The 27,649-nt window shown below is 56.1% G+C and overlaps 1 protein-coding gene and 1 long non-coding RNA gene across 4 annotated transcripts; one reads left to right on the top strand and one right to left on the bottom strand.

Moving 5' to 3' along the window:
- Window positions 1-22,390: 22,390 nt before the first annotated feature.
- LOC103646357 (uncharacterized) lies at window positions 22,391-23,903 on the top strand. The gene is made up of 2 exons (XR_002267143.3): window positions 22,391-23,601; window positions 23,693-23,903. It is a non-coding gene; the product is annotated as an uncharacterized lncRNA (long non-coding RNA).
- Window positions 23,801-27,001, bottom strand: LOC103646356 (probable inactive receptor kinase RLK902). 3 transcript variants are annotated; one of them, XM_035965261.1, is made up of 5 exons: window positions 26,831-27,001; window positions 26,647-26,697; window positions 26,381-26,547; window positions 24,885-26,287; window positions 23,801-24,766 (listed from the first exon to the last, which is right to left on the bottom strand). In XM_035965261.1, the coding sequence occupies exons 4-5, from the start codon at window positions 26,245-26,247 to the stop codon at window positions 24,096-24,098; spliced, it is 2,034 nt and encodes a 677-aa protein (XP_035821154.1). In that variant the 5' UTR covers window positions 26,248-26,287; window positions 26,381-26,547; window positions 26,647-26,697; window positions 26,831-27,001; the 3' UTR covers window positions 23,801-24,095. The 3 variants fall into 3 exon arrangements, with proteins under 3 accessions (XP_035821154.1, XP_020403868.1, XP_020403867.1); XM_020548279.3 differs by having other exon boundaries at window positions 24,885-26,547; XM_020548278.3 differs by having other exon boundaries at window positions 24,885-27,001.
- Window positions 27,002-27,649: the final 648 nt, after the last annotated feature.

Genomic DNA, 27,649 nt, shown 5'->3' with positions numbered 1-27,649 from the left:
GGGCGAAGCGGAGTTCGTCGTCTTCTGGGGCTGAGCCCGAGCCCGAGCCCTGGGGTCGGGCGAAGCGGAGCTCGTCGTCTTCCGGGTCTTAGCCCGAGTCCGAGCCCTGGGTCAGGCGGAGCGGAGTTCGCCGTCTTCCGGGTCTTAGCCCGAGTCCGAGCCCTGGGTCGGGCGGAGCGGAGTTCGCCGTCTTCCGGGTCTTAGCCCGAGTCCGAGCCCTGGGTCGGGCGGAGCGGAGTTCGCCGTCTTCCGGGGCTGAGCCCGAGTCCGAGCCCTGGGTCGGGCGGAGCGGAGTTCGCCGTCTTCCGGGGCTGAGCCCGAGTCCGAGCCCTGGGTCGGGCGGAGCGGAGTTCGCCGTCTTCCGGGTCTTAGCCCGAGTCCGAGCCCTGGGTCGGGCGGAGCTTCCTATGGCGCCTTTGGCAGGGCCTGGCTTCCTGTCAGTATCACTCTGTCAAGTGGCACTGCAGTCGAAGTGGCGCAGGCGGCGTTGTCCTTCTGTCAGACCGGTCAGTAGAGCGGCGAAGTGACGGCGGTCACTTCGGCTCTGCCGGAGGGCGCGCGTCAGGATAAAGGTGTCAGGCCACCTTTGCGTTAAATGCTCCTGCGACTTGGTCGGTCGGTGCGGCGATTTAGTCAGGGTTGCTTCTTAGCGAAGGCAGGGCCTCGGGCGAGCCGAAGATGTGTCCGCCGTTGGAGGGGGGGCCTCGGGCGAGACGGAAATTCTCCGGGGTCGGCTGCCCTTGTCCGAGGCTAGGCTCGGGCGAGGCGTGATCGAGTCGCTCGAATGGACTGATCCCTGACTTAATCGCACCCATCAGGCCTTTGCAGCTTTATGCTGATGGGGGTTACCAGCTGAGAATTAGGAGTCTTGAGGGTACCCCTAATTATGGTCCCCGACAGTAGCCCCCGAGCCTCGAAGGGAGTGTTAGCACTCGCTTGGAGGCTTTCGTCGCACTTTTTTGCAAGGGGACCAGCCTTTCTCGGTTGCATTTTGTTCCGGTGGGTGCGCGCGAGCGCACCCGCCGGGTGTAGCCCCCGAGGCCTCGGAGGAGTGGTTTCACTCCTTCGAGGTCTTAATGCCTTGCGTAATGCTTCGGTTGATCTGGTTGTTCCCTCATGCGAGCTGGCCGTATCCCGGGTGTACGGTCGGGGCCCAAGTTCTTGGGCTGGTATGTTGACGCTGTCAACGGTTTGGCCGGAGCTGGGTTTACGAGAGCAGCCCCCGAGCCTCTGCACAGGGCAAGAGGGCGATCAGGGACAGACTCGGCTTTTTTACATACGCCCCTGCGTCACCTTTCCGCAAGGAGGAGGGGGGAGAGCGCCATGTTACCCTCGATGGGCGCCGAACATGGTGTCTCCGGTGAGCTGCAAGCGGGTAATCCGAGTGGACGTCCGTGCCCCGTTCGTTAGGGGTCGGCTAGGGGCCCAGAGGCACGCCCAAAAGTACCTGCGGGTGATCTGTCGGACCCGGTCCCCTGGCGACGGGGTCCGAGGGCTCGATGCCTCCCTCCGATGGGATTCCGTTACAAGATCGCTCCCGCTGGTCTCGGAAATGTCCTAGGGTACCTCGGGAGCGCAGCCCGAGCCTTGGTTATGTATCGAACGTACCCCTGGTCATCCCTCGCTCGGCGTCTGAGGCGGCTGTGAACCCTTCGGGGGCCAGCCTTCGAACCCCTGATCAGTAATGGGCGCAGAGCCCGAGTAGCCTGAGGCGGCCGTGGAACCCTTCGGGGGGCCGGCCTTCGAACCTCTGACCAGTAGTGGGTGTAGGGCCCACGCGATCTGAGGCGGCTGTTGAACCCTTCGGGGGGCCAGCCTTCGAACCTCTGATCAGTAAGGAGGCTCGGAGCCTGGTTCCTTCACGGGGAAGGATCCCTTTCGGGGTATCCCCCTTTCCCGGTCCCTGTCGCAAGAGATAGAGAGAGAGGAAAAAGGGAAAAGGATACGAAACCGAACGACGCGGCGTACCTTTTTTGGCGCGGTTATTTCGGCGAAGGCGAAGCGTCGCCCGCTGCTCCTGCCAGAAGCGCCGCCTGTCCAGCCGCAGAGTTAATGCGACGGGGCGAGTAGTTGGCGGGGCGGCCGTTGCGCGTGCGCGAGCCGTTCGAGGAACGGATCACGGGCGCGTTGTCTTCACGCCGTGAGAGGGGGTTCTCTTGCTGCCCCTGGATGGGACGTGAGCTTGGCTGACGACGTGACCGCTGCTCCCGCGCGCCTGCCACCGTCATTACTGCCGGTCCACTTTTGGCCGCGTTGACCGCCGCGTCAGGCTGGCGCTGCTGGGTCGCGCGCTGGGTCGCCTCGAGTCACGGTATTGGTTCCTCAATCGAGGAGGCGCGGTGGTGGCGCAAGTGGCGGTGCAGTTGCTTGCATGCAGCATCTGGCGCGTCGGTTGCGCGACGCGTGGGCCTGGGCCTCCATGCTGGCGTGTCGGGAGTCGGAGAAGCGCGTCCACTTGGCGCGGTTGCATGCCGCCTGCATGGCTGCCTGCCTCTTTCGCCCGTTGGTCTCGGCAAAAGTGGAGGGTCACTTGTAACCGCTGGGCGGTTGCGTGCACCACGCGCGGCGGTTTGGCTTCTTCTGCTCGGAGCCGGTCTGCATGACATGCGGACCCAGCCCCCGCGCCGCAGGGGAGGGCCTTGGAGCGTGTTGGAGAAGGCTCAGCCCGTGACGGTTGGGGGTGTGAGCAGGGAGAGTTGCCTTTAAAAGGAGGGTGACCCCTTTCGAAAGGCGACCATGTCTTCTCGCTCCCTTATGCACCGCGTCTTTCCAGCTTCCAAGCCCCCGGATGGGGGATACCCGCCGTCTTTTCGCCTCATCGTTGGAGGAAAGCAACTCCGTGGGAGTTGGTACCTTTCAGCCATCGTTCGGCTTCAAGGATTTTCATCACTCAGCCCGGTTGCTCCTCTCCGCTGGTGGTCACCCAAGACGGTGACCTCCAGCTCCTGGATGGGGAGAGGCAAACCGGGCTGTGATCCCGATCCCGCCCTCAGTGTTGAGGGTGTTCGTCATCCTCGCTGGGGCGGGGAGCGAGGCGAGCCGGGGCTCCACCTCCTGCGCGGGTCGGCGGACCACCTCTTCTTCCAGCTTCTGGTGGTGGTGAAAGTCGCCTAGAGGGGGGGGGTGAATAGGGCGAAACTGAAATTCTCAAAAATAATCACAACTACAAGCCGGGTTAGCGTTAGAAATATAAACGAGTCCGCGAGAGAGGGAGCAAAACAAATCGCAAGCAAATGAAGAGTGTGACACGCGGATTTGTTTTACCGAGGTTCGGTTCTTGCAAACCTACTCCCCGTTGAGGAGGCCACAAAGGCCGGGTCTCTTTCAACCCTTCCCTCTCTCAAACGGTCCCACGGACCGAGTGAGCTTCTCTTCTCAAATCACTTGGGAATCAAACTTCCCGCAAGGGCCACCACACAATTGGTGCCTCTTGCCTCAATTACAAGTGAGTGTTTGATCACAAGAAAGAATCAAGAAAGAAGGAAGCAATCCAAGCGCAAGAGCTCGAAAGAACACAAGCAAATCACTCTCTCTAGTCACTATGGCGTTGTGTGGAATTTGGAGAGGATTTGATCTCTTTGGTGTGTCTAGAATTGAATACTAGAGCTCTTGTAGTAGTTGGGAAGTAGAGAACTTGGATACAATGAATGGTGGGGTGGTTGGGGTATTTATAGCCCCAACCACCAAAAGTGGCCGTTGGGAGGCTCGTCTGTTCGATGGTGCATCGGACAGTCCGGTGCCCCCGCCACGTCATCACTGCCGTTGGATTCTGACCGTTGGAGCTTCTGACTTGTGGGCCCGCCTGGATGTCCGGTGCACACCGGACATCCACTGTTCCTTGTCCGGTGTGACGGTATGGGCACGCCTGACTTCTGCGCGCGCAGAGCGCGCAATAAATGCAGTGCAGGTAGCCGTTGGCGCCGAAATAGCCGTTGCTCCGCTGTTGCACCGGACAGTCCGGTGTACACCGGACAGACCGGTGAATTATAGCAGAGCGGCCGAAGTGAATTCCCGAGGCTGGCGAGTTCCTGAGGCGACTCATCCATGGCGCACCGGACACTGTCCGGTGTACACCGGACAGTCCGGTGAATTATAGCGTGAGTGCCTCTGGAAATTCCCGAAGGTGGCAAGTTCGAGCTGGAGTCCTCTGGTGCACCGGACATGTCCGGTGGTGCACCGGACACTGTCCGGTGGCACACCGGACAGTCCGGTGCGCCAGACCAGAGGTGCCTTCGGTTGGCCCTTTGCTCTTTTGTTGAATCCAACTCTTGATCTTTTTATTGGCTGAGTGTGAACCTTTTACACCTGTAGTGTCTATACACTTGGGCAAACTAGTTAGTCCAATAATTTGTGTTGGGCAATTCAACCACCAAAATTATTTAGGAACTAGGTGAAAGCCTAATTCCCTTTCAATCTCCCCCTTTTTGGTGATTGATGCCAACACAAACCAAAGCAAATATAGAAGTGCATAATTGAACTAGTTTGCATAATGTAAGTGTAAAGGTTGCTTGGAATTGAGCCAATATAACTACTTACAAGATATGCATGGATTGTTTCTTTCTTATTTAACATTTTGGACCACGCTTGCACCACATGTTTTGTTTTTGCAAACTCTTTTGTAAATCCTTTTCAAAGTTCTTTTGCAAATGGTCAAAGGTAAATGAATAGGATTTTGCAAAGCATTTTCAAGATTTGAAATTTTCTTCCCCTGTTTCAAATGCTTTTCTTTTGACTAAACAAAACTCCCCCTAAAGGAGATCCTCCTCTTAGTGTTCAAGAGGGTTTTGATATATCATTTTTGAAATACTACTTTCTCCCTCTTTTGAACACAATAGGATACCAATTGATAAATACTCTTTGGAAAACACTAAGTTTTTGAAATTGGTGGTGGTGCGGTCCTTTTGCTTTGGGCTCATACTCTCTCCCCCTTTGGCATGAATCGCCAAAAACGGAATTATTAGAGCCCTCGAAGTAATGTCTTCCTCTTTGGTCATAAACAAATGAGTTAAGATTATACCAAAGATGAAGTCCTTTTGTTCTCTCCCCCAAAGATGGAGAGTGGCTTGGAGCGACGGCGAAGAATGCTGTTGCGGCGTGGAAGCCTTTGTCTTCGCCTAAAACTCCAATTCTCTTTCAATATACCTATGACTTGATTTGAAATAGACTTGGAAACACATTAGTCATAGCATATGAAAGAGATATGATCAAAAGCATATTTATGAGCTATGTGTGCAAGCTAGCAAAAGAAATTTCTAGAATCAAGAATATTGAGCTCATGCCTAAGTTTGGTAAAAGTTTGTTCATCAAGTGGCTTGGTAAAAATATCGGCTAATTGATCTTTAGTATTAATGTAAGAAATCTCGATATCTCCCTTTTGTTGGTGATCCCTAAGAAAATGATACCGAATAGCTATGTGCTTAGTGCGGCTATGCTCGACGGGATTGTCGACCATTTTGATTGCACTCTCATTATCACATAGCAAAGGAACTTTGGTTAATTTGTAACCGTAGTCCCGCAGGGTTTGCCTCATCCAAAGTAATTGCGCGCAACAATGACCTGCGGCAATGTACTCGGCTTCGGCGGTTGAAAGAGCGACCGAATTTTGTTTCTTTGAAGCCCAAGACACCAAGGATCTCCCCAAGAACTGGCAAGTCCCTGATGTGCTCTTCCTGTTAATCTTACACCCCGCCCAATCGGCATCCGAATAACCAATTAAATCAAATGTGGATCCCCGAGGGTACCAAAGCCCAAACTTAGGAGTATAAGCCAAATATCTCAAGATTCGTTTTACGGCCGTAAGGTGGGATTCCTTAGGGTCGGATTGGAATCTTGCACACATGCAAACGGAAAGCATAATGTCCGGTCGAGATGCACATAAATAAAGCAATGAACCAATCATCGACCGGTATACCTTTTGATCCACGGACTTACCTCCCGTGTCGAGGTCGAGATGCCCATTAGTTCCCATGGGTGTCTTGATGGGCTTGGCATCCTTCATTCCAAACTTGCTTAGAATATCTTGAGTATACTTCGTTTGGCTAATGAAGGTGCCCTCTTGGAGTTGCTTCACTTGAAATCCTAAGAAATACTTCAACTCCCCCATCATAGACATCTCGAATTTCTGTGTCATGATCCTACTAAATTCCTCACAAGTAGATTCGTTAGTAGACCCAAATATGATATCATCAACATAAATTTGGCATACAAACAAATCATTGTCAAGAGTTTTAGTGAATAGAGTAGGATCCGCCTTGCCGACTTTGAAGCCATTAGTGATAAGGAAATCTCTAAGGCATTCATACCATGCTCTTGGGGCTTGCTTGAGCCCATAAAGCGCCTTAGAGAGCTTATAGACATGGTTAGGGTACTTACTATCTTCAAAGCCGGGAGGTTGCTCAACATAGACCTCTTCCTTGATTGGTCCATTGAGGAAAGCACTTTTCACGTCCATTTGATAAAGCTTAAAGCCATGGTAAGTAGCATAGGCTAATAATATTCGAATTGACTCAAGCCTAGCTACGGGTGCATAGGTTTCACCGAAATCCAAACCTTCGACTTGGGAGTATCCTTTGGCCACAAGTCGAGCTTTGTTCCTTGTCACCACACCATGCTCATCTTGCTTGTTGCGGAAGACCCATTTGGTTCCTACAACATTTTGGTTAGGACGTGGAACTAAGTGCCATACCTCGTTCCTTGTGAAATTGTTGAGCTCCTCTTGCATCGCCACCACCCAATCCGAATCTTGTAGTGCTTCCTCTACCCTGTGTGGCTCAATAGAGGAAACAAACGAGTAATGCTCACAAAAATGTGCAACACGAGATCTAGTAGTTACCCCCTTATGAATGTCGCCGAGGATAGTGTCGACGGGGTGATCTCGTTGTATTGCTTGGTGGACTCTTGGGTGTGGCGGCCTTTGCTCTTCATCCTCCTTGTTTTGATCATTTGCATCTCCCCCTTGATCATTGCCGTTATCTTGAGGTGGCTCATTTGCTTGATCTTCTACTTCATCAACTTGAGCTTCATCCTCATTTTGAGTTGATGGAGATGCTTGAGTGGAGGAGGATGGTTGATCTTGTGCATTTGTAGGCTCCTTGGATTCCTTAGGACACACATCCCCAATGGACATGTTCCTTAGCGCGATGCACGGAGCCTGTTCTTCACCTATCTCATCAAGATCAACTTGCTCTACTTGAGAGCCGTTAGTCTCATCAAACACAACGTCACATGAGACTTCAACTAGTCCAGTGGACTTGTTAAAGACTCTATATGCCCTTGTGTTTGAGTCATAACCAAGTAAAAAGCCTTCTACAGTTTTAGGAGCAAATTTAGATTTTCTACCTCTTTTAACAAGAATAAAACATTTGCTACCAAAGACTCTAAAATAAGAAATATTGGGCTTTTTACCGGTTAGGAGTTCATATGATGTCTTCTTGAGGATTCGGTGAAGATATAACCGGTTGATGGCGTAGCAAGCGGTGTTGACCGCCTCGGCCCAAAACCGATCCGAAGTCTTGTACTCATCAAGCATGGTCCTTGCCATGTCCAAAAGAGTTCGATTCTTCCTCTCCACTACACCATTTTGTTGAGGGGTGTAGGGAGAAGAGAACTCATGCTTGATGCCCTCCTCCTCAAGAAAGCCTTCAATTTGAGAGTTCTTGAACTCCGTCCCATTGTCGCTTCTAATTTTCTTGATCCTTAAGCCGAACTCATTTTGAGCCCGTCTCAAGAATCCCTTTAAGGTCTCTTGGGTATGAGATTTGTCCTGCAAAAAGAATACCCAAGTGAAGCGAGAATAATCATCCACAATAACTAGACAGTACTTACTCCCGCCGATGCTTATGTAAGCAATCGGGGCCGAATAGGTCCATGTGTAGGAGCTCCAGTGGCCTGTCGGTCGTCATGATGTTTTTGTGTGGATGATGGGTACCAACTTGCTTCCCTGCTTGGCATGCGCTACAAATCCTGTCTTTCTCAAAATGAACATTTGTTAATCCTAAAATGTGTTCCCCCTTTAGAAGCTTATGAAGATTCGTCATCCCAACATGGGCTAGTCGGCGGTGCCAGAGCCAACCCATGTTAGTCTTAGCAATTAAGCATGTGTCGAGTTCAGCTCTATCAAAATCTACCAAGTATAGCTGACCCTCCAACACACCCTTAAATGCTATTGAATCATCACTTCTTCTAAAGATAGTGACACCTATATCAGTAAATAGACAGTTGTAGCCCATTTGACATAACTGGGATACAGAAAGCAAATTGTAATCTAATGAATCAACAAGAAAAACATTGGAAATAGTATGGTCAGGTGATATAGCAATTTTACCCAATCCTTTGACCAAACCTTGATTTCCATCCCCGAATGTGATAGTTCGTTGGGGATCTTGGTTTTTCTCATATGAGGAGAACATCTTTTTCTCCCCTGTCATGTGGTTTATGCACCCGCTGTCGAGTATCCAACTTGAGCCCCCGGATGCATAAACCTACAAAACAATTTTAGTTCTTGACTTTAGGTACCCAAACGGTTTTGGGTCCTTTGGCATTAGACACAAGAACTTTGGGTACCCAAACACAAGTCTTGGATCCCTTGTGTTTGCCCCCAACAAACTTGGCAACTACCTTGCCGGATTTGTTAGTAAGCACATAAGAAGCATCAAAAGTTTTAAATGAAATGGCATGATCATTTGATGCATTAGGAGTTTTCTTTCTAGGCAACTTGGCACGGGTTGGTTGCCTAGAGCTAGATGTCTCACCCTTATACATAAAAGCATGATTAGGGCCAGAGTGAGACTTCCTAGAATGAATTTTCCTAATTTTGCTCTCAGGGTAGCCGGCAGGGTACAAAATGTAGCCCTCGTTATCCTGAGGCATGGGAGCCTTGCCCTTAACAAAGTTAGACAAGTTCTTAGGAGGGGCATTAATTTTGATATTGTTTCCCCTTTGGAAGCCAATGCCATCCTTAATGCCAGGGCGTCTCCCATTATAAAGCATGCTACGAGCAAATTTAAATTTCTCATTTTCTAAGTTGTGCTCGGCAATTTTAGCATCTAGTTTTGCTATATGATCATTTTGTTGTTTAATTAAAGACATGTGATCATGAATAGCATTAACATCAATATCTCTACATCTATCACAAATAGACACATACTCAATAGTAGATGTAGACGGTTTGCAAGAATTAAGTTCAACAATCTTAGCATGAAGAATATCATTTTTATCTCTAAGATCGGAAATTGTAACTTTGCAAACATCATAATCTTTAGCCTTATCAATTAAATTTTTATTTTCTACTCTAAGGCTAGCAAGAGAGATATTCAATTCTTCAATCCTAGCAAACAAATCATCATTATTATCTTTAGGATTGGAAGTTGAAACAATGCAAACATGAGAATCAACCTTAGCATTTAAACTAGCATTTTCATTCCTAAGGTTGTCAATCATCTCACGTCAAGTGCTTAGTTCACTAGATAATTTTTCACATTTTTCTACTTCTAGAGCATAAGCCTTTTTAACCTTAACATGTTTCTTGTTTTCTTTAATTAGATAATCCTCTTGGGAGTCCAAAAGGTCATCCTTTTCATGAATAGCACTAATCAATTCATTTAATTTTTCTTTTTGCTCCATGTTAAGATTGGCAAAGAGAACACGCAAATTATCCTCCTCATCACTATTATTATCATCACTAGAAGACTCATATTTAGTGGAGGAGTTAGATTTAACCTTCTTCCGTTTGCCGTCCTTTGCCATGAGGCACTTGTGGCCGACGTTGGGGAAGAGGAGTCCCTTGGTGACGGCGATGTTGGCGGCGTCCTCGTCGTCGGAGGAGTCGCTTGAGCTTTCGTTGGAGTCCCACTCCCGACAAACATGGGCATCGCCGCCCTTCTTCTTGTAGTACCTCTTCTTCTCCTTTCTTCTCCCCTTCTTGTCGTCGCCCCTGTCACTATCACTTGATAATGGACATTTAGCAATAAAGTGACCGGGCTTACCACACTTGTAGCAAACTTTCTTAGAGCGGGACTTGTAGTCTTTCCCTCTCCTTTGCTTGAGGATTTGGCGGAAGCTCTTGATGACGAGCGCCATTTCCTCATTGTCGAGCTTGGAGGCGTCTATTGGTTGTCGACTTGTTGTAGCCTCCTCCTTCTTCTCCTCCGTCGCCTTGAATGCGACGGGTTGAGCTTCGGATGTGGATGGATCATCAAGCTCGTTGATCTTCCTCGAGCCTTCGATCATGCACTCAAAACTTACAAAATTCCCGATAACTTCCTCGGGGGTCATTTTAGTATATCTAGGATTACCACGAATTAATTGAACTTGAGTGGGGTTAAGGAAAATGAGAGATCTTAGAATAACCTTAACCATTTCGTGGTCGTCCCACTTTACGCTCCCGAGGTTGCGCACTTGGTTTACCAAGGTCTTGAGCCGGTTGTACATGTGTTGTGGCTCTTCCCCTTTGCGAAGCCGGAACCGACCGAGTTCCCCCTCGATCGTCTCCCGCTTGGTGATCTTTGTGAGCTCATCTCCTTCGTGCGCGGATTTGAGCACATCCCAAACCTCCTTGGCGCTCTTCAACCCTTGAACTTTGTTATACTCCTCTCTACTTAAAGAGGCGAGAAGTATTGTTGTCGCTTGAGAGTTGAAGTGCTCGATTTGGGCCACCTCATCCTCATCATAATCTTTATCCCCTACGGATGGTACCTGTGCACCAAACTCAACAACATCCCATATACTTTTGTGGAGTGAGGTTAGATGAAATCGCATTAAATCACTCCACCTAGCATAATCTTCACCATCAAAAGTTGGTGGTTTGCCTAATGGGACGGAAAGTAAAGGTGCATTTTTAGAAATGCGAGGGTAATGTAGGGGGATCTTACTAAACTTCTTATGCTCTTGGCGTTTAGAAGTTACGGAGGGCGCATCGGAGCCGGAGGTCGATGTTGATGAAGTGTCGGTCTCGTAGTAGACCACTTTCCTCATCCTTTTGTGCTTGTCCCCTCTCCGATGTGGCTTGTGGGAGGAAGATCTCTCCTTCTTCTCTTTGTGGTGCGAAGAAGATTTCTTCTCCTTCCCTTTGTTGGAGGAGCTCTTCTTTTTCTCCTTCCTCTTGGTGCGGGACTCTTCCGATGAAGTGCTCCCGTGGCTTGTAGTGGGCTTTTCGCCGGTCTCCATCTCCTTCTTGGCGTGATCTCCCGACATCACTTTGAGCGGTTAGGCTCTAATGAAGCACCGGGCTTTGATACCAATTGAAAGTCGCCTAGAGGGGGGGGGTGAATAGGGCGAAACTGAAATTCTCAAAAATAATCACAACTACAAGCCGGGTTAGCGTTAGAAATATAAACGAGTCCGCGAGAGAGGGAGCAAAACAAATCGCAAGCAAATGAAGAGTGTGACACGCGGATTTGTTTTACCGAGGTTCGGTTCTTGCAAACCTACTCCCCGTTGAGGAGGCCACAAAGGCCGGGTCTCTTTCAACCCTTCCCTCTCTCAAACGGTCCCACGGACCGAGTGAGCTTCTCTTCTCAAATCACTTGGGAATCAAACTTCCCGCAAGGGCCACCACACAATTGGTGCCTCTTGCCTCAATTACAAGTGAGTGTTTGATCACAAGAAAGAATCAAGAAAGAAGGAAGCAATCCAAGCGCAAGAGCTCGAAAGAACACAAGCAAATCACTCTCTCTAGTCACTATGGCGTTGTGTGGAATTTGGAGAGGATTTGATCTCTTTGGTGTGTCTAGAATTGAATACTAGAGCTCTTGTAGTAGTTGGGAAGTAGAGAACTTGGATACAATGAATGGTGGGGTGGTTGGGGTATTTATAGCCCCAACCACCAAAAGTGGCCGTTGGGAGGCTCGTCTGTTCGATGGCGCACCGGACAGTCCGGTGCACACCGGACAGTCCGGTGCCCCCGCCACGTCATCACTGCCGTTGGATTCTGACCATTGGAGCTTCTGACTTGTGGGCCCGCCTGGATGTCCGGTGCACACCGGACATCCACTGTTCCTTGTCCGGTGTGACGGTATGGGCACGCCTGACTTCTGCGCGCGCAGAGCGCGCAATAAATGCAGTGCAGGTAGCCGTTGGCGCCGAAATAGCCGTTGCTCCGCTGTTGCACCGGACAGTCCGGTGTACACCGGACAGTCCGGTGAATTATAGCAGAGCGGCCGAAGTGAATTCCCGAGGCTGGCGAGTTCCTGAGGCGACTCATCCATGGCGCACCGGACACTGTCCGGTGTACACCGGACAGTCCGGTGAATTATAGCGTGAGTGCCTCTGGAAATTCCCGAAGGTGGCAAGTTCGAGCTGGAGTCCTCTGGTGCACCGGACATGTCCGGTGGCACACCGGACAGTCCGGTGCGCCAGACCAGAGGTGCCTTCGGTTGGCCCTTTGCTCTTTTGTTGAATCCAACTCTTGATCTTTTTATTGGCTGAGTGTGAACCTTTTACACCTGTAGTGTCTATACACTTGGGCAAACTAGTTAGTCCAATAATTTGTGTTGGGCAATTCAACCACCAAAATTATTTAGGAACTAGGTGAAAGCCTAATTCCCTTTCAGGTGGCAATCGCCCTCTAGCCCTACGGCGGAGACGTCCTCCAGCCATGCCGGGGAAGGCGAACTGTTGCCGCCCAGCTAGGATGCAACATTCCGCCCTCTCCCTCGCATTCGCGGCGAGGACGGCAGCGAGGATCTGCCGGTGCGCTTGGGGGCGACCCGCGTTTTGCTGGTGATTCGCCCAGAGCTTGTCGCTCCACGGGCTTCCCTGGCGTGGAGGTTGTCCATACCCGCGGAGACGGAACCGGAGTTCCGTTTGTAATGGCACTCCGAATGCCAGTGTTTTTGTTCATTTCGGCTTTCGGGGCCTGAACATGTATGTAATTTCGGCACGGAGCCGTGTTTTTTCCTCATTTTTGAGCGCTAAGACTCGTCTGTTGATTATCTGAACCGCTTCACCAAGCATGAGTCGCCCCGTGTCAAGGTGACGAGTGAGGTATCCGTATCCCGGAGGCGTAGGAGTCCCTCGGCTCGGTCGGCCTTGCTGTCCGAGGCTCCTCTAGCTTAGTTAAAGGGACCCCTCGGCTGCTCTTCGACAAGCTGAGGCCAGGGGTAGCGATATCAGTGTGAACAGAGGCGGAGTTGGCTCGAAAATGAAACTTGGTTGGCCGGAGCCTAGCCGGGTTGTCCGTTGGCGGGACCGACGTCGGAGCTGATCAGCCGAGGCCTCAGGTCGGGCTGGCGCCCTTGGGACATGGTCGGCCGAGGCCCCAGGGTAACCGGCCGAGCCGCCTGCTCGGGCCGGATTCCCGGAGAGGTCCCTGGCAGCGATTGCCCGGGCGTGGTGATGACGTCGTCCTTCGGAGCGGAGATCCTCGGACCGCGTCGCCGTCCGAGGCTAGGTCGGGCCTCGCCGAAGGTGTCGTCGATGCCGAGGGTGTTGCTGCCCCCTTCCAGCGTCAAGACCCGAGCCTGCAGGGTCAGAGTGTCTTGTAGCGTGTGCCTTCTGCAGCCGCCGAGGCCAGAATACACGCCCTCGCTGTGTTGTAAAGTTGCATCTCCTTTCCTCTTGTTTCGAGTATCTGGACTTTTTTGTCGGTAACAGGGATGTTTGTGTGAATGGGAGTTGCTTCTCGCGGAAGGTGACGAGTGAGGTATCCGTATCCCGGAGGCGTGGGAGTCCCTCGGCTCGGTCGGCCTTGCCGCTTACGCGTACTTTCACCCGTCCATGAGGCCCTGCCACCGACTCAGTCGAGAAGGCTCGAAGGATTGCTTCGGCAGAAGAACTTCCGAACATGAAGACTTGTTCGGTCCGCGGAATCACTTTATCCGAACGCGAGTTACTTATCGCAGAAGGTGATGAGTGAGGTATCCGTATCCTGGAGGCGTAGGAGTCCCTCGGCTCGGTCCGCCTTGGCTGCTTACGTGTACTCCGTCGTTTTTAGGATCCGCTTTTCGAAGTAGTCAAAAAGCACGAAAGATATTCTGGCAGAAGAGACCTTTTTTCGAGGAAAATTTCGACGCAGAGGGGGTTCCCCCCCTTTTAGCCCCCGAGGGAGGGTCGGGCTTTGCCGAGGCTAGGCCGACCCTTCCTTGATGACTAAACTTAGCGTGGGTGCGAGGTATATGAACGACTTGAAAACATCTTAAGGGTAGAAGCGACGTAGCTGTTGGATGTTCCAAGCGTTGTCGTAGACCTCGCCTTGACTGTTGGCCAGCTTGTACGTTCCGGGCTTCAGCACTTTGGCGATGATGAATGGCCCCTCCCAGGGGGGCGTGAGCTTGTGCCTCCCCCGGGCGTCTTGCCGCAGCCGAAGCACCAGGTCGCCCACCTGGAGGTCTCGGGGTCGGACCCCTCGGGCGTGGTAGCGCCGCAGGGACTGCTGATACCGCGCCGAGTGTAGTAAGGCCTTGTCCCGAGCCTCTTCCAGCTGGTCCAGCGAGTCTTCTCGGCTAGCTTGGTTGCTTTGATCGTCGTAGGCCCTCGTCCTCGGGGAGCCGTATTCCAGGTCAGTGGGCAAGACGGCCTCGGCCCCGTAGACCAGGAAGAACGGCGTGAAACCCGTGGCCCGGCTCGGCGTCGTCCTCAGGCTCCAGACCACCGAGGGGAGTTCCTTCATCCATCGCTTGCCGAACTTGTTGAGGTCGTTGTAAATCCGAGGCTTGAGCCCTTGTAGAATCATGCCGTTGGCACGCTCTACTTGCCCATTCGACATGGGATGAGCTACGGCGGCCCAGTCCACCCGGATGTGGTGATCCTCGCAGAAGTCCAAGAATTTTCTGCCGGTGAACTGGGTGCCGTTGTCGGTGATGATGGAGTTCGGGACCCCGAAGCGATGGATGATGTTGGTGAAGAACGTCACCGCCTGCTTGGACCTGATGCTGTTCAGAGGTCGGACCTCGACCCACTTGGAGAATTTGTCGATGGCGACCAGTAGGTGCGTGTAGCCCCCGGGCGCCTTCTGCAAAGGGCCGACGAGGTCCAGACCCCACACAGCGAAGGGCCAGGTGATGGGTATTGTCTGCAGAGCCTGAGCGGGCAGGTGGGTCTGCTTCGCATAGAATTGACACCCTTCGCAGGTGCGGACAATTCTAGTGGCGTCAGCCACCGCCGTTGGCCAGTAGAAGCCTTGCCGGAAAGCATTCCCGACGAGGGCTCGAGGCGCTGCGTGATGGCCGCAAGCCCCCGAGTGTACCTCTTGCAGGAGTTCCTGACCTTCGGCGATGGAGATGCATCGCTGGAGGATGCCCGAGGGACTGCGGTGGTAGAGCTCCTTCTCATCGCCCAGCAAGACGAACGACTTGGCGCGTCGCGCTATTCGCCGAGCCTCGGCTCGGTCGAGGGGTAGCTCTCCTTGGCGGAGATATTGCAGGTACGGGGTCTGCCAATTTCGATCAGGCGTGGCCCCGCTTCGCTCCTCCTCGATGCGCAATGCCTCGCCCTCGGAGACCGAGGGTACCTCGGGTTGAGCTGAGGGTGCCTCGGGCCGTGCCGAGGGTACCTCGGGCTGGACCGAGGGCGCCTCGGGCTCGGGAGGGTCGTCGATCTTGACGGAGGGCTGATGCAGATCCCGGGAGAAGACGTCCGGGGGAACCGTTGTTCGCCCCGAGGCTATTTTTGCCAGCTCGTCCGCAGTCTCGTTGTAGCGCCGAGCGATGTGGTTAAGCTCGAGCCCGTAGAACTTGTCTTCCAGGCGCCGAACCTCATCGCAGTAGGCCTCCATCTTCGAGTTGCGGCAGTGGGAGTTCTTCATGACTTGGTCGATGACGAGCTGCGAGTCGCCGCGAGCGTCGAGGCGTCGGACCCCTAGCTCGATGGTGATTCGCAATCCGTTGATCAGAGCTTCGTACTCAGCCATATTGTTGGACGCCGGGAAATGGAGGCGTAGCACATAGCGTAGGTGTTTCCCGAGGGGTGAGACGAAGAGTAGGCCCACGCCGGCTCCCGTCTTCATCAACGACCCGTCGAAAAACATGGTCCAGAGCTCCGGTTGGATCGGAGCCGTCGGTAGCTGGGTGTCGACCCATTCGGCTACGAAGTCCGCCAAGACCTGGGACTTGATGGCCTTCCGAGGCGCGAACGAGATGGTCTCGCCCATGATTTCCACCGCCCACTTCGCAATCCTGCCCGAGGCCTCTCGGCACTGGATGATCTCCCCCAGGGGGAAGGATGACACCACAGTTACCGGGTAAGACTCGAAGTAGTGTCGCAACTTCCGCCTCGTCAGGATCACTGCATACAGCAGCTTCTGAACTTGTGGGTAGCGGATCTTGGTTTCGGATAGTACCTCGCTGACGAAGTAAACTGGCCTCTGAACGGGCAATGCATGCCCCTCTTCTTGCCTCTCGACCACAATCGCGGCGCTAACCACCTGAGTGGTCGCGGCGACGTAGACCAAGAGGGCTTCTCCATCAGCTGGGGGCACCAAGATAGGCGCCTTGGTGAGGAGCGCCTTTAGGTCCCCGAGAGCTTCCTCGGCCTCAGGGGTCCAAGTGAAGCACTCGGCCTTCCTTAAGAGGCGGTACAGAGGCAGGCCTCTTTCGCCGAGGCGTGAGATGAAGCAGCTCAGGGCCGCGAGACATCCCATGACCCTCTGTACACCTTTTAAGTCCTTGATGGGCCCCATGCTGGTGATGGCTGCGATCTTCTCCGGGTTGGCTTCGATGCCCCGCTCGGAGACGATGAACCCCAAGAGCATGCCCCGGGGCACCCCGAAGACACACTTCTCGGGATTGAGCTTGACGCCTTTTGCCTTGAGACACCGGAATGTCACTTCAAGGTCGGAGAGGAGGTCGAAAGCTTTCCTTGTCTTGACTACGATGTCATCGACGTAGGCCTCGACCGTGCGACCGATGTGTTCGCCGAACACATGGTTCATGCACCGCTGGTACGTCGCACCCGCATTCCTCAAACCGAACGGCATGGTGACATAGCAGTACATGCTGAAGGGCGTGATGAAAGAAGTCGCGAGCTGGTCGGACTCTTTCATCCTGATTTGATGATACCCTGAGTAGGCATCGAGGAAAGACAGGGTTTCGCACCCAGCAGTGGAATCCACGATTTGATCGATGCGAGGCAGAGGGTAAGGAACCTTCGGACATGCTTTGTTGAGACCAGTGTAGTCTACACACATCCGCCATTTCCCCCCTTTCTTTCTCACAAGCACAGGGTTGGCGAGCCATTCGGGATGGAATACCTCTTTGATGAACCCAGCTGCCATTAGCTTGTGGATCTCCTCGCCTATCGCTCTGCGCTTCTCCTTGTCGAATCGGCGCAAAGGCTGCTTGACCGGTCGGGCTCTGGCCCGAATATCCAGCGAGTGCTCGGCGACATCCCTCGGTATGCCGGGCATGTCCGAGGGACTCCACGCGAAGACGTCGGCGTTCACGGAGAAAGTCGACGAGCACTGCTTCCTATTTGGGCTCGAGCCCGGAACCGATCCGGATCTGCTTGGAGGCGTCGCCCCTGGGGTCGAGGGGGACGGCCTTAGCCGTCTCCACTGGCTCGAAGTTGTCGGCATGACGCTTCACGTCTGGCACCTCTTTGGAGAGGCTCTCCAGGTTGGCGATGAGGGCCTCGGACTCGGTGAGGGCCTCGGCGTACTCCACGCATTCCACGTCGCATTCGAACGCGTGTTTGTACGTGGGGCCGACGGTGATGACCCCGTTGGGGCCCGACATCTTGAGCTTCATGTAGGTGTAGTTGGGGACGGCCATGAACTTCACGTAGCATGGCCTCCCCAGCACCGCGTGGTAGGTTCCTCGAAACCCGACCACCTCGAACGTCAGAGTCTCCCTTCGGAAGTTGGAGGGTGTTCCGAAACAGACAGGGAGGTCGAGTCGTCCGAGGGGCTGGACGCGCTTCCCGGGAATGATCCCGTGGAAGGGCGCAGCGCCTGCTCGGACGGAGGACAGATCGACGCGCAGGAACCCGAGGGTCTCGGCGTAGATGATGTTGAGGCTGCTGCCCCCGTCCATAAGGACCTTGGTGAGCCTGACGTCACCGATGACAGGGTCGACGACGAGCGGGTATTTCCCCGGGCTCGGCACGTGGTCGGGGTGATCAGCTTGGTCGAAGGTGATGGGCTTGTCGGACCAGTCTAGGTAGGCTGGCGCCGCCACCTTCACCGAGCAGACCTCCCGGCGCTCTTGCTTGCGATGCCGAGCCGATGCATTCGCCGCGTGCCCGCCGTAGATCATGAAGCAGTCGTGGACCTCGGGGAACTCTCCTACTTGGTGATCTTCCTTCTTGTCGTCGTCGCGGGCCCTGCCACCCTCCACGGGTGGCCCGGCCCTGTGGAAGTGGCGCCGAAGCATGACGCACTCCTCAAGGGTGTGCTTGACGGGCCCCTGATGATAGGGGCACGGCTCCTTGAGCATCTTGTCAAAGAGGTTGGCACCTCCGGGGGGCTTCCGAGGGTTCTTGTACTCGGCGGCGGCGACAAGGTCCGCGTCGACGGCGTCGCGTTTCGCTTGCGACTTCTTCTTGCCTTTCTTCTTGGCGCCGCACGGAGTAGACGCCTCGGGAGCATCTTCCGACGGGCGGCCCTGGGGCTGCTTGTCCTTTCGGAAGATAGCCTCGACCGCCTCCTGGCCAGAGGCGAACTTGGTGGCGATGTCCATCAGCTCGCTCGCCCTGGTGGGGGTCTTGCGACCCAACTTGCTCACCAGGTCGCGGCAGGTGGTGCCGGCAAGGAACGCGCCGATGACATCTGAGTCGGTGATGTTGGGCAGCTCGGTGCGCTGCTTCGAGAATCGCCGGATGTAGTCCCGAAGAGACTCTCCCGGCTGTTGTCGGCAGCTTCGGAGGTCCCAGGAATTCCCAGGGCGCACATACGTGCCCTGGAAATTTCCGGCGAAGGCTTGGACCAGGTCATCCCAGTTGGAGATATGCCCCGGAGGCAGGTGCTCCAACCAGGCGTGAGCGGTGTCGGAGAGGAACAGGGGGAGGTTGCGGATGATGAGGTTGTCGTCGTCTGTTCCACCCAGTTGGCAGGCCAGGCGGTAGTCCGCGAGCCACAATTCCGGCCTCGTTTCCCCCGAGTACTTTGTGATAGTAGTCGGGGGTCGGAACCGGGTCGAGAACGGTGCCCGCCGGATGGCCCGGCTGAAGGCCTGCGGACCGGGTGGTTCGGGCGAGGGACTCCGATCCTCCCCGCTGTCGTAGCGTCCCCCACGCCTGGGGTGATAGCCTCGGCGCACCCTCTCGTCGAGGTGGGCTCGACGGTCGCGGTGATGGCGCTCGTTGCCGAGGTGGCCCGGGGCCGCAGGCGCGGTGTTGCGCGTGCGCCCGGTGTAGACCGAGGCTTCCTGCATGAATTGGGAAGTCGCGGCATGAGGTTCCGAGGGGTATCCTTGCCTTCGGGAGGCAGTGCTCTCGGCCCGTCGGACCGCGGCGCCTTCCAGGAGATTTTTGAGCTCTCCCTGGATTCGCCGACCCTCGGTGGTGGATGGCTCCGGCATCGCACAGAGGAGCATCGCTGCTGCGGCCAGGTTCTGACCGACCCCACTGGATGCAGGTGGTGGCCTGACCCTGACGACATCGGCGACGCGGTGCTGGAGACCCTGGGGCAGGTGACGTATTTCTCCGGCCGGGGGTTGGCCCGCCCATACCTGCCCGACGTCCCGGCGGATCGGCTCAAGCGCTCCTGCTCCCTCGTCGATCCTGGCCTGCGCCCCGCGGACTTGCTCGAGCTGTGGGTCGTAACCCCCGCTGGAACGGGGACCACAGCTAGCTCCCGCGGGATGTCAGCGCGAGGCACCGGCCCAGGGGGAGCACCGTCCTCCGGCATGCCGAGATGATTGCCTTCGGAGGGACCCCCTAGATCGACATGGAAACATTCGCGGCTTGGGCCGCAGTCCTCGTCGTCGAGGCTGCGACTACCGTCGAAACAGTCGGAGAGGCAGTAGTCACATGCGGTCATGAAGTTCCGCATGGCACTGGGGTTGCCAAATCCAGAGAAATCCCAACAGATGTTGGGGTCGTCATCTTCCTCGGACCCAGAGGGCCCGTAGGTCGAGACGTCAGTCAGCCGGTCCCAAGGCGACCGCAAGCGAAACCCCAGAGGGTTTGCACTCGCCTCTACAAGGGCGCCCGCCAAAGCAAGATTGCTAGGCGGGTTGAGGCTGAGTACAAATGACGTAGGATGGGAATCGGTTGGTACCTTTTGGTCGTCGAGCGGCGATGAAGTGACGTCGAGGACTGACCGCATCGTCGCCTTAGGTACGAGGGCGACGTCCTGCAAGCTTTTCGCAAGCGCGCTGGCGTCGTCCACTTGCTCGGGATTGGCGTGTCGCGGGGAGACGGCGCTCGCCTTCGTCTCAAACGCGAGGTCGACGCCCAACGCGCCCCCCGTTGGGGTGCTAGGGACGTCGACTCGCTCGACAGCCGACGAGACGCGGCCTCCTGCTTGGCCTTGGTTGCCCCGCCTCCTCCTCCGTTGGCGGGGGAGAGGACGGGGCGAGCTCGAATGTTGTTCTTCCGCCACGCGGGGAAGACGTCGTCGATTCCGCCGCCGGCGGGCGGGCTGTCGGCCGCCATCGTCGTTGTCGCGCGGCGGTGGAAGGAGTATCATGTCGTAGCTGCCGTCGAGGGACATGAACTCAAGACTCCCGGAACGGAGCACCGTCCCGGGTTGGAGAGGTTGTTGGAGACTGCCCATCTGGAGCTCGACGGGAAGCTATTCGTCAATACGCAGCAGGCCCCTACCTGGCGCGCCAACTGTCGGCGTTTCGAGACCGGGGGGTCCCTCAGGCCGACGAGTGAGTGCCGCGTGCCCCAGCCCAGATGGGTCGAGCGCGTGGGCGAGCGCGAAGGGGGGAAAGGAGCGAGGCGGCCGGAGACCGGCGTGAGAGAGGTGGGAATCCCGCGGCCTTCGTGTTCGTCCCGCGTCCAGGTCGGGTGCGCTTGCAGTAGGGGGTTACAAGCGTCCACGCGGGTGAGGGAAGCGAGCGGCCCCAAGAGAGCGCCTGTCCCGTCCTCGTCCCGCGCGCCCAACCTTCTCTAAGAGGCCCTGGTCCTTCCTTTTATAGACGCAAGGAGAGGATCCAGGTGTACAATGGGGGTGTAGCAGAGTGCTACGTGTCTAGCGAGGGAGAGCTAGTGCCCGGAGTACATGCCAATGTGGCAGCCGGAGAGATCTTGGAACCCAGCTAGTGTGATGTCGTGGCCGTCGGAGGAGCGGCGGAGCCTGGCGGAGGGACAGCTGTCGGAGCGGTTGTGTCCTTGCTGACGTCCTCCTGCTTCCGTAAGAGAGCTGAGAGCCGCCGTCGTCACAGGGCATGCGGGGCGCCATCATTGCCTATCTGGTGGAGACAGTCAGATGGGACACCAGTCTTGTTCTCTGCGGCCCGAGTCAGCTCGGGGTAGGGTGATGATGGTGCTTCCTGTTGACGTGGCTGGCCTGCGCCCTAGGTTGGGCGACGTGGAGGCTCCTCCGAAGCCGAGGTCGAGTCTGTCTTCCATGGCCGAGGCCGAGTCCGAGCCCCTGGGTCGGGCGAGGCGGAGGTCGTCGGCAGAGGCCAGGGCGGTGTCCGAGCCCTGGGGTCGGGCGAAGCGGAGTTCGTCGTCTTCTGGGGCTGAGCCCGAGCCCGAGCCCTGGGGTCGTGCGAAGCGGAGCTCGTCGTCTTCCGGGTCTTAGCCCGAGTCCGAGCCCTGGGTCGGGCGGAGCGAAGTTCGCCGTCTTCCGGGTCTTAGCCCGAGTCCGAGCCCTGGGTCGGGCGGAGCGGAGTTCGCCGTCTTCCGGGTCTTAGCCCGAGTTCGAGCCCTGGGTCGGGCGGAGCGGAGTTCGCCGTCTTCCGGGGCTGAGCCCGAGTCCGAGCCCTGGGTCGGGCGGAGCGGAGTTCGCCGTCTTCCGGGTCTTAGCCCGAGTCCGAGCCCTGGGTCGGGTGGAGCTTCCTATGGCGCCTTTGGCAGGGCCTGGCTTCCTGTCAGTATCACTCTGTCAAGTGGCACTGCAGTCGAAGTGGCGCAGGCGGCGCTGTCCTTCTGTCAGACCGGTCAGTGGAGCTGCGAAGTGACGACGGTCACTTCGGCTCTGCCGGAGGGCGCGCGTCAGGATAAAGGTGTCAGGCCACCTTTGCGTTAAATGCTCCTGCGACTTGGTCGGTCGGTGCGGCGATTTAGTCAGGGTTGCTTCTTAGCGAAGGCAGGGCCTCGGGCGAGCCGAAGATGTGTCCGCCGTTGGAGGGGGGCCTCGGGCGAGACGGAAATTCTCCGGGGTCGGCTGCCCTTGTCCGAGGCTAGGCTCGGGCGAGGCGTGATCGAGTCGCTCGAATGGACTGATCCCTGACTTAATCGCACCCATCAGGCCTTTGCAGCTTTATGCTGATGGGGGTTACCAGCTGAGAATTAGGAGTCTTGAGGGTACCTCTAATTATGGTCCCCGACACCATGAAACTCCATAAAACTCTTTCTTCATAAATGATGTGACATGTCATCAAAATAGCTGATGTAGCAGGCTAATTAATACATGAAACACCCATGAAACCTCTACTGTGAATAGCCTTAAACACCGACGCCGCGCTCACTCGCAGGAGGTGTGGCCGTGGCGGACTGGCGGTGGCCTAGCCGTGGTGGCCGGCCGCCGCGCTGTTCCAGAGGGGACACCCACCGCCCGCACGGCACGTGGTGGCACGCACTTTGCCAAGTGCAGCTGCTGAGGCTGGCCGGGGGCTCCACCACCGCACCCTTCCCTCCGCCGGTTCCGGTTCCGGGCCGGCCGACGCCTGCCCCCACCCACGACGGAAGCTAGGCGCTGATCTGATGTGCACGTCCCAACCCAGCCGGCTGGCAGGGACCCTGTAGCCTGTACGCAGCGAAAAAAGGCGAAGGAGTAGACCGATCAGGCCGTGCGGTGCGGTGCGGTGCAGGCCGGCATCAGTTACTGCAGCGCACGACGCCTGCCTGCCGGTACCTTGCCGTGCTGCACATCAGTTCCTTCTTTTGGACGCGTCGCGCCTGTTCGTGCGCCTGCCAGTTGCCAGCTCGTAGTAACCCGCCGGTACAGTGCTGCTGTGGTCGCTGTGCCCCTGCGCGACTCGTCGCTTCAGATCCAGCGGCGTCGAAGCAAAAGGCAAAACGCCTTCGCTGCCCGGAAGAGCGCGCCGTGGACGAGAACGGGAAGCAAGCGATGGAGCTGCAGCTGCGCCGGCGATCCGGCGAGGCCAGCAATAATGCAGCGGCGAGCATTATTGCCGGGAGATCGACCAGTGATTGTTTGTGGACTCGTAGTGGGGGAGCGACTCGGCTCCATCGCCCCGCCTTTCTTTCTTTTTTATAAAGCCTGACAACCAAACATGGCAGGCCGTGCCCGTGCATGATCTATCTATCCAGCTCCCCCAGCATCCATCCCTCTTCTCTATTTTTTCCCCCCTTCGAGAATTGATGCACGCAACATGCCGTCGGTTCGTGGTCGGCAGGCAGGTACGGCCCAGAAGGGGTACTACGACTACGAGCGCGGCCATGTTCGCGTTTGCTTGCTCGGCAATCTCTCCTGTGTCTCGCAGTGTACAACCAGCGTTACGTCATTCGGTTCGCGTCTGGTCTGTCGTCTTCGCCCGACTCGGTCGCTTGTTCAGGAACAAGTCGTCTGTGGCTCTGGATGATGCCTGCGAGGTTGGGACGACGCCGTCATTGACTGCAGAGAAACAGTTTTTTTTTTGCAGCTTGTGATTTGATGAGGTCGTTATTACTCCTGTCAATGCAGCGAGCAGTGGTACTGGGCAGAGAAGCAACTCCGAGTTCCGTGGTGCAGGTGGCAGGTGAACATGACACGCACGCACGATCGGACATGAAAAATCTGCTGAGGCAGGACTCGAGGCTAAACTTTTCAATCGAACACCCTTCAGGTACTAGAAGCAATTACACATTGCATTACTATCACCACCAATTCACACACCATCAGCGCACACTCATCACCGCTGCTAAAACGAAAGAATTCATCTGAGGGCGAACAAGCGTCAAGAGACGCATGAAAGAATAAACAGCACACGACAACGCCCCTACGACAAGCGCAAGAAGACAGAACAGAAAGATCTCTTCTTTTTTTCCCCCTTGTTCAGAACCTTCCGTCAGTGACAATAACACAAGTGATCGGACGCGGACGGACCTCAGCTCTGACGGATCGATCCGGTGGTCCTCAGCGGCCGGTCGTCCGCCTCGTCCACGGACGCACTCCGGCCGGACCGCGCCGTCGCCGTCGACGTCGACGCCGTGCCGCCGAGCCCCTCGATGCGCGCCACGATCTCGGGCATGGCCGGCCGCTGGTCCGGAGCGGGCTCGGTGCAGTCCATGGCCAGCCGCAGCATCTCCACCATCTCGTCCTCGGCGCCCGGGTGCCTGAGCAGCTCCGTGTCGAACACCTCGGACGTCCACTCCTCCTTCACCACGGACCGCGCCCAGCGCGGGAGGTCCACGCCCTCGTCGTGCAGCACCGCGTGCGCCGGGGCCTTCCCCGTCAGCAGCTCCAGGAGCAGCACGCCGAAGCTGTACGCGTCCGCCTTCTGCGACGCCCGCCGCGGGTCCGCCACCACCTCGGGCGCGCGGTACCCCGCGACGCGGGTCGTCGTCGCCGCGCCCGCCGGGTTGACGAGGTGCGCGAGCCCGTGGTCGGCCACGCGCGCGTCCACGGTGCGGCTCAAGAGGATGTTGGACGACTTGATGTTGCCGTGCGTGACCATGGAGCCCGTGGCGTGGATGTACTCGAGACCGCGCGCCGAGGCCAAAGCGATGCGCCTCCTCGACTCCCAGCTCAGTGGCGACCGGCCGGAGCCGCGATTGCCTGCGGTAAGAAACCCCGTCAGAAAAGAAAGAAAAAAAAACCATTCAATTCGGCCATCAAAACAGGACAGAGAGGGATCGCAGATTCGCAGGTCGCTTGGCAAGAACAGAGCACGTACCGTGAAGCATGGAGGAAAGGCTGCCCATGGCCACGAACTCGTACACCATAAGCTTCTCGTCCTTGCTGAAGTAATAGGCCTGCAGGGGCACGACATTTGGGTGGTCGATCCCGCCGATGGCCGCGACCTTGTCCCGGAACTCGCGTTCGGGCAACGAGGTCTCCTTGAGGCGCTTCACCGCCATGACCGGCCCAGACTCGATCGCGGCCTTGTACGTGGTCCCGTGCGTGCCCTTGCCAAGAACCTCGGCGGACGCGCGGAGCAGGTCCTCGAGGTCGTAGGGCCGGGGAATCCTACCGAAGAAGAAGAGCTTCTTCCGCCCCACGGCTGCGGCGGAGACGGCTGGCGGTGGCGGGACTGAAGGCGGGGGCGGCGGTCGCGCGTCTGAGACACGTGGGGTGTAGCCGTTGGGGCTCATTGCCTCTTTGCTGTGCAGGGCCAGCTCCGCCGCAACGGCGTCACGGCTGCGGTATGTCGGTCTCGGCTCCCGCCGCAGCGCGCCACACACGAGGACGAGGACGGCCGCGATCAGGAGGAAGCCAAACGCGCAGCCAACCACAATGCCAGCGATGGCGCCGCCGGCGAGGTGATGCCTGCCCCGTCCGCGGTTGTCAGTCGGGGCCGGTGCCTCGGGCCGAAGCGTGGGAGTGGGAGGCTGAGACGGCGATGCTTCCGAACCCGGCGCTCGGCACGGCGGGAGGGGCTTGCCGCACAACGGCATGCCGAGGAAAGACGTGGACGGCATGCCGCCGAAGCTCTTGGGTATCTCGCCGCTGAGGTTGTTGAAGGAGACGTTTAGCGCGGTGAGCGACGGCATGCTGACGTTCGGTAGCTCTCCGGTAAGGCGGTTGCCGTTCAGGAAGAGCAGCTGCAGCCGCCCGTTCTTGGCAATGGCCGGCGATATCCTCCCCGACAAGCGGTTCTGCGCGAGGTTGAGCTGCGTCAACGCCGGTAGCGCCAGCACCTCCACCGGGAGCTCCCCCGAGAGGAGGTTGGACTGCAAGTTGATCACCCGGAGCTCGACGCAGGAGGCGAGGTCCCGAGGCAGCGGGCCGGAGAGCGCGTTGTACCGCAGCGACAGCACGGCGAGCTTGTTGAGCCCGCCGAGCGCGCCGACGGGGAGCGCGCCCCGGAGGCCTTCCCCGGGCAGGTGGATCTCCGTGACGCGGCCGCCGGTGCAGACGACACCCGTCCAGGAGCATGTCGGCTGGGACGAGTTCCACGACACGGTCGCGGATCCGAATGGCGCGAGGAAGGCTTGCAGCGCCACGGCGTCCGATGCCAGGTCGTCGGCGCCCCGGGCCGCGCCGGCCGCCAGGGCCAGCAGCAGCAGCGGCACGGCGGCGGCGCGCGGCGGGAGCATGGCTCGCTGTGTCGCGTCTTTTCTTCCCGCACCAGATGGCCTGATCACACCATGCGGGGGCAGCTGTCGGGGGAGGGAGAGCCGGAGAGGAGGGGAGAATGGAAACAAGACAGTGGAATATCGGAAGGTAGACCTTTTTCCTGGTGCGGCGTCGTTTAGCTGAAGCTGGCGCCTGCCGGTGGGGAAAGACGGGGACGCCGCAAGCCCGCAACGCTGCGTGAATTGTGATCCACGGTGAGATTTGGACGGCTTCTACACCGCCGCATAGAACGATCTAGGGCCTCATGCAGTTTTGGGCAGCTAAAAAAGACCAAATTCCTTCTAGGATATCAGGTATACATGGATACATATTAAATCACGATCATCCGTATAAGATTTAACGCGCTTCCATATCTTCACCTTTAGTTTTGTATATTTCATAAAGAATACCCTTGCTAACTGCACTCTTCCCTGTGTAGAAAATAAGAGGAATGACAGCATTGTTAGATAGATGTATGACAACGATTCAATATATGCACCAAAAGATCAAGTGCACCTCATATGCTCTCAATTTTTATAGGGTTGGAATGTACCACTAACGCACATGTAATTAGAGTCGATGAAGAAGGGGACAAACGATGGGCAAAATGGCTAGCGAGGTTGACATGGCTGGATGGTGGACCAGGCGGCAACAACAACAACAAAGGTTGGGGTTTAGATTTTGCAACTATCCAGGCTTATAAGGAGGGGGTGTGAGGGGTAGCGGTGGCGAGTTGCACTAGTATATAAATGTTTTTGCATGCAATCGTTTTAGGTTAACGAAGGCGTCCACAAAAGCCTGTGTTGATGCGGTCTTGCGGAAGCGAATGTTATAACCGCTTTTGTTAACCTCATCAACAAAGGCGATCACTTTATGAAAAAATGTTGTGAGAGCAGAACAATGATGTGAAAATGCATAGCAACCTCCTACGATGTCCTCTTCAAATAATCCAAGAGCAATCCTCACCTAAAAATCGTGATTTTTTTTAGAGTTTGAGAGTTCAAACCTCGCTAAAAGGAGAGGGTTAGATGGTGGACAAAAAAATGGGGATGGTTGGGGAGCTGCATTTATACGTAGGAATGGACGAAGACGAGCAACATAAGAGCGACTGCCTCTGTCGATCGCTCATTAATGAAGGCGAGCAACTTAAATTGTTCACCTCCATTAATATTTCACCGATAAGAGCGGACGTCTTAACACGTTTGTTTTCGTTTATAGCAGCTGTCGGGACCATAATTAGGGGTACTCTCAAGACTCCTAAATCTCAGCTGGTAACCTCCATCAGCACAAAGCTGCAAAGGTCTGATGGGTGCGATTAAGTCAAGGATCGGTCCATTTGAGGACGCGATCACGCCTCGCCCGAGCCCAGCCTCGGGCAAGGGC

This window comes from Zea mays, chromosome 2 (genome assembly GCF_902167145.1).
Source record: "Zea mays cultivar B73 chromosome 2, Zm-B73-REFERENCE-NAM-5.0, whole genome shotgun sequence".
NCBI lineage: Eukaryota > Viridiplantae > Streptophyta > Magnoliopsida > Poales > Poaceae > Zea > Zea mays.
This window is presented reverse-complemented; position numbering and strand designations above follow the sequence as displayed.

Coding starts and splice junctions, on each gene's coding strand:
- LOC103646356 (XM_020548278.3), bottom strand. CDS start 26,247: ATGCTCCCGCCGCGCGCCGCCGCCGTGCCGCTGCTGCTGCTGGCCCTG. Junction 24,767..24,884: donor CCTTTCCTCCATGCTTCACG/GTACGTGCTCTG, acceptor TTCTTACCGCAG/GCAATCGCGGCTCCGGCCGG.